General features: G+C 43.5%; 1 protein-coding gene across 1 annotated transcript in view; it reads left to right on the top strand.

The window, feature by feature from the left end:
- LOC101476448 (phospholipid-transporting ATPase ABCA1) overlaps positions 1-17,030 on the top strand; it is a 195,967-nt gene that overhangs the window by 108,493 nt on the left and 70,444 nt on the right. The window contains exons 33-34 of the mRNA XM_004554498.4: positions 9,214-9,308; positions 14,865-14,970. Of these exons, the coding sequence (XP_004554555.3) occupies positions 9,214-9,308; positions 14,865-14,970 (201 nt within the window). The remainder of the gene's footprint in view (positions 1-9,213; positions 9,309-14,864; positions 14,971-17,030) is intronic.

Raw genomic sequence — 17,030 nt, 5'->3', positions numbered from 1 at the left:
TGGCCTGCATCTTGTTAAATTCACTTGTGTCATTTCTCATTTATTTATAAAATCGAATTTGTTCCAATCCAGGTCCTGTAAATGGACTTTACTTTTTCCACAGAAACAACCTTGAGGATTTTAAGTTTTTATTGTACAATCTGCCACTAAAATTATTTTAAAGTTAGGATGAGAATAGAGCAGATGGAGAAGTAAAGATAGTGGAGAATCGGACAACGATAGAAAAGAGGAACCCATTAGATGTGCATCCCTCTAGCACAGTAGCACCACCAATGGCACAAATGACACAAAGGCCTGTAATTTCCAGATGTCCAAATTGTACGACTATACTTATCCGGTCGTTAAGTCTGACGTCACTAGCCGTGTCTGGGCCTAAACTGCGCTGCAGGTCCATATATCAAACGATCACTATGGCATTACTGAGAGTTGAAAAACTGTCTAAAGTCTTTCATCTGTAATAAAATGATCAGCGTTCTGCTCTACCAGGTGTAACAATTGAGTTTAACATCCAGGCATCCATGAAAACGGAATTTATGACATTTAATGGAGTTAGAAGTTAGCAGGAAGTTAGCTCGCTAGCTTCTATCTAAATACAATATAGCATGCCCTGACTGCAGGGTTTTGGAAACAAATTAAAACGTACAGCTCTGTTATCACTTCCAACATAAATGAAGACAGAAAACTAAACAGCAGTGACGTTTGTAGGGTTACTGAAGTTGGGCTAGCTGGTATATAATGATGTGCTACGTGACCGCTAGCGACACAGCTATGTTAGCATAATATAAACAAGCTAACTTTTTTCCCACTCGATAAAAGTTAACGTGAGTGTTCTCGGTGGTCAGGAACAAATGTAATTGCATGGCAGGATGCTGTAAAAGGACCAAACTTCAGCCAGGAGAACAACTGAGATAATCCATCCACAATACGAGGTTAGTCATTCATATACTGCTGCATGGGCTGGGCTGTAGTTACATCCTAAGGTTTTAAAAACTGAGCTTAAATAAATGATTAGCGGTAATAAAAGCCGAGGGAGGTCAACAGTGATCACTGACTGTTTTAGGAGCTTTTTGAGATTAAATAGAAGAAAATACAAAACATTAAACATGTTAACAACACAAAAGCCATATTAAACGCAGACTACTTTAGGCCCGGAAGTAGGATTCGTCACGTCATCACTTAACGACCGGATAAACAAGCCATGGCTGTGTCATGGAACAGAAATTGCAAGAGGAAGTTTAAAAAAAATCTGACTTTGAGAGTCACAAACATGAGAAATCAGGAATTGCAGAACAAGCCACAGTAGCAGTAATCACAGTGGCCAAACTAATCGACACCAAGGACATCCTAAAAAACATACAAGCAGGTGCCTCACACTCAGGCATAAGGGCATTCTGCAGAAAGTGAAATTACTTTGAGTTCACACAGCATGAAGGACACGGCGTATACAGACAGAAGATTAGACTTCGCTAAACATCATGAAAAGCAGTCTGATTAGTATTGGGAGCACATTCTTTGGCCAGATGAAACCGTGATAAATTAGTGCAATGATGTGGTTCACATGCTTTCACCTGGCCGGGACTTAGCGCAGTGAAATGCAAAATCCTGAAGTATATCACAGAGATCGGTGTGTGGCGATAACTAGCTGAGTGCAAAACAAGCGCAGAGACTGTGGGGTGCATTCATCAGCCTCATCCCCTGAGAAAAGCAGCTCCCACTCAATCAACGATCTTTGCAGACTTCACTTAGACACGCGTGATTCTCCTCACATTGCATTTGTCTGCGATGCATCACGAATATGAATTTAACCAAACATTTGCCACCCACTTTCATTTTCTGGCAATCAATTATTAGATAAGGCACGAAGGAATTAAAGTAAGATTGTGAGAGACAAGCCAGGAATATTTCCTAAAGACAACCAAGCAGCGATTTCTACAGAAGTGAGTGAACAGTGAACAAAAACAGCTTAAATAGTAGCTTTAGTTTCTTGGACATTAGGGAGGTATTTTGCTGGGAAAATAGCTTCATTTAATTGTTAAACACTGCAGTTTAGTTTTTATACAGGATTGCAAAAAGGTCATAGACACTGTACACAAGTTTCTAATCAGGAAAAAAGGGAAAAGTGTGACTTTGCTATCATGAAACGCAGAGATTGAGGAGCCAGAATGCAGACTGTGAAGACAGACTGAATTAACTAAAAGCAAACCTTTATTTAGGCATATGCAGATGATAAAAACAAAACGAAGCCAAGAAGCAAACAAAAAAGCAGACAGGAACAGACACAACAAACGACAAAGGGGAGACAAAACTATTATATACACACAGACAGAGTGATCAGGTAATTGAAAAGAGGAGGGTGACGAGACGAAGCTGAAAACAATCCAGACAATCAAGACAAGAGGAGAGAAGCAAACTAATGCTTTGTTCCCGATGCCTCGGAAGTTGGACGTTGAAGCTCGGGATTGACGTCACTCAGTTTGCTTCAGCAGTAAAGTCAAAAAAGCTAGGAAAAAACTGACTTCTTTACTTCTTAGCTAAACCATACGTGCAGTAAATGCACATCAGAACAATACTTAGTTTTGTGTACGTAAAAACACTGCGGCAGCACGTCCTGGTCAATGCTTTGTAACAACAGCGATGCAGCAAATTAAAAGTTTTATCCTTTCACTGCTGTTTACTTTCAGTGCCGTCTTGGATTATCGACTCAGGGTTGGTGGAGATGCTCCAACCGTCCGGGTTGGAAATCTCAGAAATTCAGTTTAAATACGACCTACCTGGAAATTTGCACAATCCTCGTATCTCCCATCCTAAGATTTAGTGCTGTGGTTGAGGGTAAAAGTTACACATTAATTATTTAAAAAATAAAATGTTTGAATTGCAGGGGGAAAAAAGCTTGTTATGATGTAAACACAAATATAGTAAATTGTTAGTGAGTTTTTAGTTATGTAAGAGCCGATATCCCACTGTTAAACCTGCACAGGTGCTTATCCACTTCTCTTGTATAGAACTGTGACCCCTAGCCCTCGACACTTCCTTCTCCAACCTCTGAAGCCTCCCTGCTGTTAACTGCAAGTCTACCAGTGGGTCAAAGCATAGGCTTTAGTGTTTGGTATACAGTGTAGTACATAAGGTCGTGGCCACTCTCTTAGTGTTACCGTCCACAGTGGTATCCGGTACGAGCATCATTTTTCACGTGGAGAATTGCTGCCTGTGACGATTTATAATATCATCACAGATACAGAGATATCCGGACATATATAAACAATTGAACTTCTGCATATCACGTCCTCGCTGCATCGTTTACCTGTTGACAGTAGCAGGTTGCACTAAATTGATGTTACTCCGAGGCATGGACCACCCGTGGAAGCCGAACACATCATGAGGATGTGTTCCCTTTGACCGGAAAGCCTCCCATGTTGAATAAATCATGACAAAGCGTGCTGGCTTCACAGTACTTTTCTTTTTTATCTTTCACCCTGCGAACCTCCGAATATGCCCTTGAGAAACTACAGAAAATACAAAAGAGAAAAAAGTGTGGACATGGCACCGCAGGAGGTAGTGTGAAATCATTGTTTCCATGGTAATGGCAGGCAACAGTAAGCCCTCTATCAATTCTAAGGTATTGACTCTCATTCGCTGGTGATATTTAACCTTCAAAGATGAATAGGCAGTCATGCGTGCGGAGGAATTGATAAAGCCGCCACTTTCAATGTATTACGATTGATGTCTTTATCATTTGGAGGCTGGCCTAACTACGGCTTGTTTGCAAATTACTCTCCTTGGCCTCATCTATCAGGCTATTGAAGTAGGGCATTGGATAGAGGAAAAAAGGGATAATTCTACATGGGAAATACAACTAGTATTGTGTAACTTTGCTTCTTGGTTTAAGAATTTGCTTAAAAACAAATGCCTTCAAGTGTTTGTTGAACTGAATTTATAATGTAACACAACCCCTGACTTCTCGCTGGTCTGTTCAGTGAGGGTCGGCGAGTCCGCTGTATTTGCAGCATCTTATGTAGTAATTTATTCATGCGGTTCAGTGAAACAATAATGAATCTATAAACCTTACATATGAGGGCACGTTTTGTCTCTGACAACAGCTGTTGAAGGAATAAATCCAGTTAAGTGCTGATCAGCTCCAAACCCCACCAGGTCATCCTCAGCCAATGGCAAACGCAGCATACTGGCACATCCTTTCTCTGCGGGACCCTGCAGATTTGTCACTTTGACTCCAAGCGCACACAGATTCATTTTGGTGTAAAACGACCTGTCCATGGCCTCCTTCTCAGCAGAAAGCAAGAGATGCTCAAAAACAAAAGCAGAAAGGTCATTGACTCGTGAGGCGAGGCAAACGGAGGGTGAGGAAGTCCCTTTGTTGCAGCTAAACAGAAGGAAAAGGGATTTTAGATGAAATTCTTTCACCGGGCTTGTATGCTTGCAGCTCAGTCTTTCATGTGGGGCTTTTGGTTGTGGTTAGTAGGTGCCTGTTTGTAAGCCAGGACCGTTAGCTATTAGCTAATGCTCCTGTTCAGCACAATTTAAACTGATGTGATCCTATTGGACATAATCATGCAGGACAATGAGCATGTTGAGCTGAAAAACGTCGCTCATGTATGTGATGTGACACGGGTACACATGAGTATACAACTGGCCACCTGCCACTAGCAACACATCAGGTTATAACGAGCTGAAGGAGCTCACAACAATGTAGAAGTTTGTGTGTATGATGATTCAGCAATACATCGCTTCCCTTTGTGCTACCATGACGTTATGATTATTAATACATTTAAAGTAAACCAAAAGTTTCAAATATGCAGTGCTGTGCAAAAGCCAGACTTTTTTCCTTTTTGTGATTTTTTATTTTATTTTTATTTTTTAAGTCCTTCAGCCTTTCTGAAAATCTTTCAGCGCTTTTCTTGGGACATTCTTTCCTTTTTCTCTCATGTTCAGCCCAGTTTTTGTATCTGACCAATGGTACACCAGAATCAATTTTAAATAGCATCTTTAGGCACTTTGTTCCGAGCAGCCGCTTGCAAAAAATAAAAAATAAAAAAATCATTTGTTCCCATTTCTTTAGTTGAATCTACAAAAAAATGTCAAAGAGAGCACAGTTTGACAGACATAAAATTGTATTTTTGCACCAACAAGATGATTCCCAAAGAGCTATTAAATGAAAAGTTGACATGTGTCCTTAAAAACTTGAGGAAATTGGATAAGTGAAGGACAAAAGAAGAACTATCAAGCCTGAAAAAAAATATAACTACAGCAGATGAAAATGATCTGAAAGTCATGTCCTTGAGAAATATGGGGGGAAATCTAGCAAAGACCTGACAGAGGATGTGAGAGATGCATCGTCCTCTTCAGTGGAGGGACAAAAGGGGCTGAGGTATGCCAGATTACACAGGAGCTTGATTGGAAATCATTGACAACAGTTTTTATGGAGTTCTGAATCCAAATGTGACATTCTTGAATCAAATCATTGATTGCGGCACCGTTAGCTAATGGTGTTAGCTGTGTTAGTTAGCGCTAACTGTGTTAGTTAGCGGTGTTAGCTATTAGCCATTAGCTATACGTTGAGTATCTACAGCCATCTGTAAAATGGCGTTTGGCGCTAACTGTGTTAGTTAGCGGTGTTAGCTATTAGTCAAAGGAGCTTGCAAAGAAAAGCGTCTGGACTTCTTTAAGATGCTTGAAGATGTTTCACCTCTCATCCGAGAAGCTTCTTCAGTTCTAAGGTCAAATGGTGGAAAGTCCCAGATTTAAACCTAGTGGGAGTGACCCCCACAGAGGGACAAAAGGACCCCCTGATGATCCTCTAATCGCCTGAGCCAAGGTGTGAAACTGGGTGTGGGTCCCAATCAGCCAGAGTTTCGGGTATGTTCATTGTGAAACCTGGCCCCACCTTATCATACGAATTCCTGAGGTCAGATGGCCCAGGATGTGAGTGGGCGTTAAGGCGTCTGGGAAGGGATCTCAAAACTGGATTATAGATGGCAGAGAGTTGGTGTCGTAAACCACCGCCTCTGTTCAAAGATGGTCGCTCACAGTGGACATAGATGGCTTCTTTCACTCCTCTTTCAAACCATCTGTCCTCTCTGTCCAAAATGTGAACGTTGGCATCCTCGAAAGAGTGTCCTTTATCCTTAAGATGCAGATGGACTGCTGAGTCTTGTCCTGTGGAGGTGGCTCTTCTTGACTGAGAACCTTCACAGACATGTTAGCTATTAGCCATTAGCTATACGGTGAGTGTCTACGGCCATCTTTAAAACATGGTGGAGGCTCTGTCATGGTTTGGGGCTCAAAGAAGTGGGAAGTGGGAAGAAGTTCTGATTGGCAACAGCTTCTTTTTTCAGCATTAAATGAGTAAAAGCATACCCGGATAGAAAAGCATACAGCTGAACACTCTCAGTCATGGATTAGCCTCCCCAGAGCCTGAACTTTAACATTATTGAATCATTATCTTCTTCCATTACACAAGTATCATCATGCATTGACACTTGCGGTAGTATTAAATGTTGCAGAACTGCTGTATTGTAATGCTATTGATTGTTATAGTGAGTATTGTGATATTGTGGCATGACTAACTCTGTATTCCCCATTCTCCACAGTATTCAGTGGCAAAACAGGTGACTGTACGATTTGACATATTTAAGCAAGGAAGATTCTTCCCCGAGATTGCTTTTCTTTGTGCGCACCAGATAAAAACTCACCTTTGAGGAGCAGCACGATGTAACCGGTGGCAAGATTAATATGAACACAGCACGCTCTCTTATCTCTCCAGTGCTCGAGTATGCCAGCTCATTCAACAGATTTGATTACTCCTCAGTTTACATTTCCCTCACCCCTTCTTGCTTACCTAGCTATCAAGCTGGAGAACTGATGTCGTGCAGAATGCCAAACAGACTGAAGCTGTTTCCAGGTAATGAACAAGAGATGCAGAGCCAGGTATTACACAATCGCATAATGTCCCCATTTCAGTCTTTTTGATGGGGGATATGGACGAAGGCCAAAATAATTAGACCCATGCCGACTGTATGCCCAGGTATAAACTCATTGTACACACAGTGGAGTGTAAAGCTCTTATTTTTTTTTCCTTGGTTTTGTTTGTTTCTCAGTTCCTGTGGCTTTTTCGAAAGGGAAGCATGTTTGTTCAGAGATAAACCAAGGTTGCTGTGCTGTTCCTCCCCCTTATCTCTGATTCATAAGCCAGATGGGTCCTCTTCTTCCTCTACATTCTCCTTCTGCTTGTTTTTTTTTTTTTTTTTGCCTTGCAATTTGAGTTCTCCGCCTCCTTTTCTTTCTCCCATGTCCAATTTTGAATTTAGCCTTCCATCTTCCATAAAATTCTCCTCCTTTGCTTCCCTCTCCCATTTGATTTTTAACAGTTTCTCTAATCTCTCTTCAGAGCATCAAAAAAATCAAAAAACTATTGATTTGGTGCGTTTTAGAGCGATTCATGGACGCAGAGCCTTCTAAAGCAGCGGGCCCCAACCCCCGGGCCGGTCCGTGAGTCATTTGGTACCCGGCCGCGAGAGTGAGACTCGGGTGTGAAATGTATGGTTTTCAGGGTTTTTATCGGTTTTTAGCGTTATTTTGTTATCGTTTTTTACGTTAACTCGGTTTTCCTGGGTCTTTTCACATGTGTTATGAATAAATCTTATTTTTTTTCGGTACCGGTACTGGTTTTATTTTGTTGTATTTATCGGCAACACCTTAAAGGCCGGTCCGTGAAAATATTGTCGGGCACAAACCGGTCCGTGGCGCAAAAAAGGTTGGGGACCGCTGCTCTAAAGTAATCTGACATATAATACAAGTGAGAAAGAATGAGTGTAATATGTATAGAGGTACATACTATGTTTGCCCAAAGCTCACACATCAAGCTGTTTGTACACAAGAGCAGATAACCAGTGTAGCTGGGGTGGGTGGCGTTGGTAAACTGCATTTCAGTCCAGGGGTCTCAATTGCACTTTATCAAGGATCACTCTACTAATTAGCAGTGTTAGCTCTTTAAATAAGCAGGGCTAAAGCAGCTTGGGGTCGTTTTGTGTGTGTGTGTGTGTGTGTGTGTGTGTGTGTGTGTGTGTGTGTGTGTGTGTGTGTGTGTGTGTGTGTGTGTGTGCATCACTCTGCACAAGGTGGAGTGTATTCATAGCAATGTGTCGCACCCTCGCTTAATTGGTTGTTTGAATGTACCCATTTATCCACAGAAGGGTATCTAATTAGGGTCCTTTGACATTAGAAACAGCTTTCCCCAGCTTTGGCAGGGGTGTAGATTTCAGCCAGGCTTCCCATAGCTAGGCTTAATTGACTATTATGATAAGAGTTGGGGGGAATGTGCTCCACGGTGGAGTGGATAGATACCACATGCAGAACGCTCTCTAGCTTTGTTGGGGTTTTTTAATGGATGAGTTTTTTCTGGGGCGGGTCAGCCGGAGTCTGCCTGTCTGTCTGTGGTCAGCCTTTCCACTCAGGATGCTCCACGGCACGCGGGCTAAGCAAAGTGCTTTTATATCCTTTCAGACAGTAAATAAAATAAAAGCCACTGCACCTGTTTTGCATGAGCCTGCATCAACAAACATTGCCTTTAGGATATCTCTGCATTATTAAAGCTACACAGTGTTTGGGAAAGGTCTTCTGCATCTTAAACTCAAAGCTGCTCGAAGCCATGTTTCTATATTAACGATGGATCGCCTGACTCAGTACAATGCACAGAGTGTCAGTGGTGCTGACAAACCCGCGGACGATTATTACCGAGTAGTTCCATGGGGCATTTTCAGCTCATCGCTTTGCTTTTATGGTCTGCAGCTTTAACGTGTCGCTCTTATGAATCTCATTTTTAGCAGCAGGAGGCCGTTGCCTTCAGTGAAAATAAAGGCCTCCGATCACCCCAGCTGTCCAGCAGAAACAGCAGCAAATCAGCAAGCAGCTTCTATTAGCAGGGTCGAAAGGAGAGTGGCTATTGCAGCTACATTCGTCAGCTGGCCAGAAACACGTCTCTTAATATATCTGTTTGCTAGCACCTCCCCGAACCAACCAGTATGTTATTGGTACGGGGAGGTACCAATAACATATTTATGAGGTGATAAATCTGAGTCGGTCTTGTTTTTGGTGCCACCAAGTGGTCCAGAAAACACTATTTTGACCCAAATAACAAACCAATAGTTTTTAAAAAATGCTTCAATTCAACTGTTTGGTTTTTTTTTGTTTTTTTCACAGAGGATACAGAACACGACAGACACCTTGCTGAATTTAACCGGACGGAATATGACGGACTTCCTGGTCAAGACTTTTGAGAAGTCTGGTAAAACAAGGTAACGTTTATAACTGTGTTTGCTGTTGTGAATGGCGGTGTGTCTATCTTTAGAAGATCAGCAACGGTAACATGAGCAAAAGGTCCTGCACGTCGTGCTGTCGTTCCCATCCTCGTCGTTATGCAGTTATCGTGTTCGAGCAAATCCTGCCTGGCCGCTCTGTGATGCACTTCCCTTAACCTGTCATCTCAGTGCGTGAAACCATAAAGAGCAAACTGTCAGTGAGAGGAATGATTAATTGTAAGCGTTAGGCTGGTGTGTTTGCTCAGCCCTGTTTCATCACGATTCCAGAGCGTGTTGGACATGTACACGTACTCGTGGCTGCGTGCAGCGGGGCTAGGGGAGGGTCTGTGGTGATGGACGTGGGTTACTGACCTGGTAGCCTGTCTGCCCCTGGGTGGGTCCGGGATGGGCGTGAGGGTCTGGGGGCGCTCCATCTCTGGGCCGGGGCCCTGGCTGGGCCTCGGGGCCTTGGGTGCTGGTTTGTGTGTTGCCGGGGTTGTGGGCGGGTGGGTGCATGGGAGCCCATCCCTGGCGCAGGGTGCCGCCGGCGTGTCGAGTCGCCTGTGGGGCTCTTCAACCGGTGGGGGAGATTGTTACACCTTGCAGGAGCTTTCTTCCCCTCAGGAACTCTCTGCAGGAGGGGGAGATACAGGAGAGGTGGAGGAAGATCTCAGCCTGGGTGTTTATTGTCTCATGTAGTCTGGAAGACGAGTGGATGGTGGGGTGGGTGCAGTTTTCTCTGTGGTGGGGTTGGGTGGACTGTCCCGGGCTCTGTGGGGCCGGGGGGCGCTGCTGCGCTGGGCCCCGGTCTGGATGGGCCTGGGCCCCCCTTCCCTGGCGGGTCGCGGAGTGTGGGAGTGCCTACTGGGGTCAGCGGGGGAGCTGGCCCCAGGGAGGGGTCACCTGCCCCTCCCTTCCTTCCCTCCCCATCTCCAGCTGCCTCCCTCCTCCTGCTCCACCACAACCACCCACACATGCAGGGCCTTGGAGTAGGGGTATGTCACCAGGATGCAGAGGAGGCTACCCCCCCCCCCCTCTGTCCCCTTCTGGCTGCCTCTGCCTCAATTTTATCCCACAACTTAGACATTCACATTACTCACACTCTCATTACACATACATATAGGATCTTGGGGGTGGGCACGATACACGGAGTCCAAGTTACCATCAGGGTGTACACCCCACCCCTGGCGTCGTTGCCCACCTCTCAATTTTAAATACACGTAGACATTGAGGGCTAGCAGGAGGGACCATGCGCTTACCTGCTGCTCCTTGGCAGGTAGCTCCATGCCCTCCTGGGTTTTAATTGCACCTTAGAACACACATGCATCAACACTACAATGAGCGGGTGGAGGGAGGTTTGGAGTCTTCTCTCACCCCCATTCTCTGCGGCCTACTGGAGCGGGGGGGCTAGGAGGAGTGGGCCATCCGACTGCGGTCTGGGGCCTCCCTGCTGCTGCGGAGTCGGGGCGGTCTGCCTCTCCCCACCGCAGGGAAAAGGGTAACACCACCTGGGTCTGGGTGCAGTTCCCCCCTCCAGGGGCAAGGGTACCTAGACCCGGTTAGTAGAGTACGCTTGGGGAGTGTGATCGTGTGTACAACGTCTCTTTATGTCTGTCTCCACGTCGGTTGAGTGTGAAGTGCATATGAGAGCATGAGGGTGGGAATGGATGTTTGTGTCTGTGTGTGCCTGTATTTCTGTGTCTATATGTCAGGTTGGGTGTCAGGCGCCACCTCTCTGGGGACATCTCGGGCCCTCCAAGGTTTGGAGGCCTATCTCCACCCACCACCACTTCCCCTGCCGGTGGCGGACTCCCTCAGGTATCGGTGCGTTGGTGGTTCTTTGTATCTGGGGGTGGGTGTCCGGGTACACACCGGCTCACTCCTTGGCGGCCGCTTATTGGGGCTCGCTCGGGCCACTTTGGAGGTGGGGTGCCCCCGGCCTCTCGGCCTGGGGCTCGGTCACTCAGGCACAGCTGGCTGCCGGCGGAGCTCACGGGCGCGTCACTGCAACTCCCCCTGGCTTCTGCTCCGCGGCTGCTGAATGAGCTCTCATCTGGGACTCTCCTTAGCTCTTACTGGGACAGTGGCGCGGCTGCCCCTCTGTGGGTCTTCCTTGGTCTCTTGTGTTCTGGGGGCCTCTGGATGTCTGGAGTTTTGATCTCCTCCATACCTGCTTGATACCATAGAGGACAGGGCTGTGGCCCCCCCACACTCTCTAGCAGATCATTACATGGAGAAACCTTTGGAATGCAAGCATGCTGATCCACACAGGTATGCACACATGGGTATTGACAGATGCGGACTAAAGCTTTCTTGGCTGCTGCCTCAAAGCACACTGTGCGCTGTCTATCTTGCGTGCTGCACAATATCGTTTATTATTTAGTAACTATTGATATCTATGACTAGCTAGTTTATTGTGATGGTGCTTTTTTTTTTTTTTTTTATTATGTTGCTCTTTGTTGTTTGCTGTCTCCCCTGTTTTTTTTGTTTTTCTTTCTCTCCATACAGGTGACCCAGGAGTTTTTTTTTTGTTTGTTTGTTTTTTTTTTCTCTCTTCCCCCCCTTCTCACCGTCTCTTCTCCCCTTTGGTTTTCTTTCTTCCTCTCCCCCTCTTTCTTTCATTCTTTCCCCCTGTCCTATTAAAAAAAAAAAAAAAAAAAAAAAGGATGACAAAGGATGAACTGAAGCTCCGCCATCACGTGATGTCACATGCTGCTGTTTCTGATGTCACTTCCAAAAAAAAAAAAAAAAAAAAAAAAAAAGGACATGTACACGTATTTCCTCTGTGCAGTGTGTGCTCGTGCTGTATATGTATAGCACAGGGGTCGGCAACCTGCGGCTCCGGAGCCGCATGCGGCTCTTTAGTCTTTATTTTGCGGCTCCAGGTGGTTTGGGAGAATAAATTAGAAGTAATTAGCTGAAGTGTCTTTTATTTGTGTTTAGTTCTTTTTTTAACTTGTAGTTCTAAATTGGAAGATTATTGTGATTTTGAAATATAAAAATAAAATTATATCTTATTATTTTTTCATCGTGCGTGAAGATGAAAGTGTCTTCGTACCACGGCAGACCCGCTGCTTTTCAGCATCTCTTTATCGACCACTTTTCACACACGGTTGCTGTACGCAGACAGCCGGCTGTAGGTTTTCTGCTCACAGCCCGACAACACAACAGCATAGACGGCACAGACGTTAAGGCGGCGAGGCGTGATTGCGGGTGCCGCTCAGGTGCGTCCGCCTCCCCTGCAGCGGCGCTGCAGACCACGCCCCGCCACACACATTAACCAGGTAAAATACATATTTAGGCAGAATTTTGCAAATGTATATTTTTCATTTTTCAGCAGCATAGTGCTTTTTTCTAATTACTTTTTAAAAGTCAGGTCAAGGCTCCAAAAGCCCAAAGGCGATATAAGGGTGGCGGCTCACAACAGTTTTTGTTTGCTGGATCATTTTAGTTCAGCTGGGTGTCTTTCCTTTTGTTATATTGTTATAAGTTCAAAATGTGTTAATTACATAAATAAAATGTAATTTTCTCTGTAGCACTTCATGTATTTCATAAGCAACACACCTTAGTTGCTCTGTGGATTCTTTTAAAAAGCAGTTAAAAACGTTTCTGTTCAAACAAGCTTTTTGTTGATCTACATATTTTATATTCTTTACATTATTTACATTTGATCTGTTAAACTGTGTATAATTTCTATTGATTGTATCGTTTATTTTAATATTTGTGTACAGCGCTTTGTGATGTCTGTCTGTGAAAAGCGCTTGATAAATAAACTTTACTTACTTACTTTAGTTGTTCACACAAAGCATAAAGGTAAAAAAACAATATATACAGTGTTATCTTCATTTTAGATTTTAAAAAGTATTTGCGGCTCCCAGTGTTTTCTTTTGCGTGGAAACCGGGTCCAAGTGGCTCTTTGGGTGTTAAAGGTTGCTGACCCCTGGTCTAGCATATGCGGCGCGAGCGCAAGAATGCACATCCACGTGTGTGTATGCCCAGGGGTGTAAACGTGAGGGGTGTATTGAAATTGTCAACTTGCTGTGAGCCTGGAAAAAGCGATAAATTGAAGCATCATTTTCATCTGCAATTTTGGAAAGCTGATAAAAAAGCTCTTCCTTCAGGGCAGAGAAAAAATTGATGGACAGAGTCCAGATGGAGCTTCTAAGGCAGGGGTGTGAAACACAAGGCCTGGGGGCCAGAATCTAGCCGGCAAAGATTCCAATCCAGCCCACTGGACAGCTTTGGGAAATGTGATGTAGGGCATGAATTTGGAACTTTTTATAGACTTTTTACTGTGTTTTCATAGGGTTTTCCTGCTGGTAAAGAGCTCCCTTAGGGCCATTCATATACACCAAACTAATTGAGTAAGCAATTATAATAAATAAATTATAGTTACAATTTACGATTTACTGTTGAAATCTGCTTTTTTCCCAAATGGTCCCACAGTTGAAAAGCTTAGATTTCTTAGAATTTAAGTCCAAAGAGTCACACTGACAAATGTCTTTCCTTTGCTACAGCAGCATTTCTTTATCACGTTGACAAACTCTTAAAATTGCACTTCTTTATTGTTTCTACTTCTTTAGATATTTAGATAAATGCGAGTTAAACTTCTTTACACTGACAGGGCGTTTACACTCATCCAGCCAACGATGTAAAATGAGTTTGACATCCCTGATCTAAGCGGTCGATTTGCCTTTAATTTGTTGGAGATAGTGGCTCATTTCCAGATTCCACATTGGAATTGATACCAATATTTATCATATAAACTTCGGTGAACTTGAAAAAAATAGTTGTGAACGCAGCTTGGAGTGCTTTAATATGGCCTGTAACATGCTAATGAGCAAGCAGCATTGGCGTGACTCTGAGGGGGAGCCACAGCCGCAGGTCCCATCATCACAATGTTATATCACAAGCTGACCTCGAAAAGGTTTCACTTAAAAGTAATTTCACGTAGTCATTTTCCGGGGCGCCTCTGTAGCCTTAATAGTAAGGATGCAAACCGAGCAACCGAATCGTCCCCGATTTCACTGTCGGCTGAGTGGACCCTCCAGCCTTACTCCCCCACCCTCACTTCCTGTCTATCACCACCGCTGCGCTCAGATGAAGGCGTCTATACCAAACTAATACAAATGTTATAAGCAGCGATGCGATTGTCTGTTTTATTGGATCGTATTAAGCCCGTATGTCTAATGAATGTTTCTTAGGCAATAACTTGTGACACGAGCAGAGTAATAATAGTGTTTCACATTTCTCCTATGCCCCTGATATAATGAGGACCTAAAAAAAAAGCGAGACAGAAATAGTGTTGTGAAAGCTCAGGGTGAAAAAACCGCATGTAGTAATTACAGTGTGTGTGTGATCATGCTGTTGGGGGGGGATGTGCTGAGGCTTCCCTATATGTGTGTGAGTTAATTCATGTGTGATTACCATGATAACTGCACATGAGGTCTTAGCTGATTTGTTGATTTATTTGCACAGGCATGAAAGTAGATGCCTTTAAAGAGAGAGAGTGTGTGTGTGCGTGCATTTCTGATTACTTTCCTGACACTGCAGGTACGGAGGGATCTCCGTCGGAGCAATCAACTCTCAAGTTCGTGTGACGGAGGCAGCAATCACGGATACATTCAGAGATCTAAAAGGCCTATTCAGTTCAGCTCAGGTATGTGATAAATATTGGCATTCACAAAGTCAAACTTGTTGACACCACTGGATTATTTGAATTTCTTTTATGGTGTAGAAAAGTAGTACAATGTAGTGCAAGGCCAGAAGTTGTACTGTTGGAAAATATCCCATGGGCATCTACAAAGACACACAAAACCTTGAAATTCGTTTTTTTTTTTTTTTCATCTTTCTGTTCCTGCACCACATACTGTACATAAAAATGATGGCAACAAGAAAAGACCAGCCTCAGATCAGCAGTGTGATGATACCTGAAATGTCTTTGAAAAAGAGGAAATTTGTTGCACTATTTGTTTATCCTTTGTAAGAGCATTACAGGCATGGCTCAAGGTCACGTGAGTCTGGTCTGCAACTTTGCTCTAGAGTCAGTTATCCACCCAAATATTACAGGCATTGCCATGAAATCTTCCAGGCAGACCCCCCCCCATGCTGACTCCTGTTAACATTCTGTATTTTGAAACCAAGTGTCTGCAGCATCGGACGCTTTACCACAGACATTGTACCTAGAAGCCTTTGAAAATCCTCATATAATAATATAACATAACATTATAATATAATATAAGCACATTCTAACTGTACTATCACACTTTATTTAGTAGTACATTAATGAGGCGCAACAAGCTGTGGCCTACTTTGTATCAATTTAGACAAACTTGTAAAAAGCACCATAAAAACACTAGTCTACTACACCTCACACAGAAATTGACTTTATTCAAGCTCCACAGCAGCGTCAACACAGACATAGCACCACACATCCCAAACAGCAAAGTGATTTTAATTCCCAATAAAGCTTGCAATATATGACTAAATGAAATACCCAGTAACTAACAAGTGCAAACGTGGATACATTTGTTATTATTGTGCATTAAAACTGTGTGACCTGTTGCATGCTGACTTGAGTTCACAGTGCAGTTTTCTTGTTATAAGCAATAACTGACCCTCTTATAAAGTACAGCTGTGTTAACAAAAGACCCTTTAAATATGTTTCCTTCAAGCGCACCATTTAAATTTCTAATAAAGTATACTGTATAATCATATAATTGGATCTCACATTGTTCTAGGTAGTGCACTACTACTGATTAGGCCTTAATTTAAATGTAAGGTAGCTAATTAGGATATGAGTGTGTTTATTTACCGTCTAATAAAGAACATTTTCATCCTAGTTGTGTTTCGCTTGATTCAAAACAAGTTTTATTACATTCAACATAAACCGATTGCCGCTGAAGTCACGACAGATTCTTCTAAATTTCTACTTTTTAATCTACTGTCATAATCAGGATATTTAACATGTCCAGCAGGTTGATTTATAACTAAAACGCTTCAAAGCTACTCCCAACACTGCTTCCAGGTTCTCCTTGAACCTTTATCAGTGTAAAAAGTGCCACAGCCGTCTTTGTATAAACATTGCTTCGGTGCTCATTCATCTATAGAAATGACAAATAAATAAACCGCAAGCCATCATCAGCGTCGTGTTACGACCCAGCGCTAAATGTTTGTAGCAGTTTTGTGAGTGAAGAGGCTGCTCTCCCTCCTGTCAAGGCTGCGGCTCGCCGCTTTTATTTTGACTGCGCCGCTCCTAATTGGAGCGTTGAGTTCTTTATTCAGACAGCTTTGTATCTTGGATACCGGTGATGTCACTCGCGGTGGACTTTTGGACTCCGCTGATTTCTCGAACAATTGAGAGAGAGAGGACCGAATTCAAAAGGAAGGAGGAGGTTTAATTCCTTCAGATCCATTTTGTTGAGTGTCCATGGCAACAAGCTGCTATTGTCTGAGCGCCGCTGTGAATAAATCGAAAAATCTTGTGCACAAGATCGCACAATCCGGCAAATCCGCTCCCCATACCGCATTACTTAACCTTCTTATTAATGAAGTTCATTCAGTTTCAGGGTTTTCTTTTCTGTATTCTTTAACTTCTTCCATTCAGTCTGCTCAGTGCCTGCATCAGGATTCAAACTCTTAGGAATGTGTAGTGTTTTCTTAAAATTCATGCCCACTCACTTGTCACCTCCCCGTGCCTCTCCCTCTGTCTCGCTCCCT

The sequence above is a fragment of the Maylandia zebra genome, linkage group LG3 (genome assembly GCF_041146795.1).
Source record: "Maylandia zebra isolate NMK-2024a linkage group LG3, Mzebra_GT3a, whole genome shotgun sequence".
Classification (NCBI taxonomy): domain Eukaryota; kingdom Metazoa; phylum Chordata; class Actinopteri; order Cichliformes; family Cichlidae; genus Maylandia; species Maylandia zebra.
This window is presented reverse-complemented; position numbering and strand designations above follow the sequence as displayed.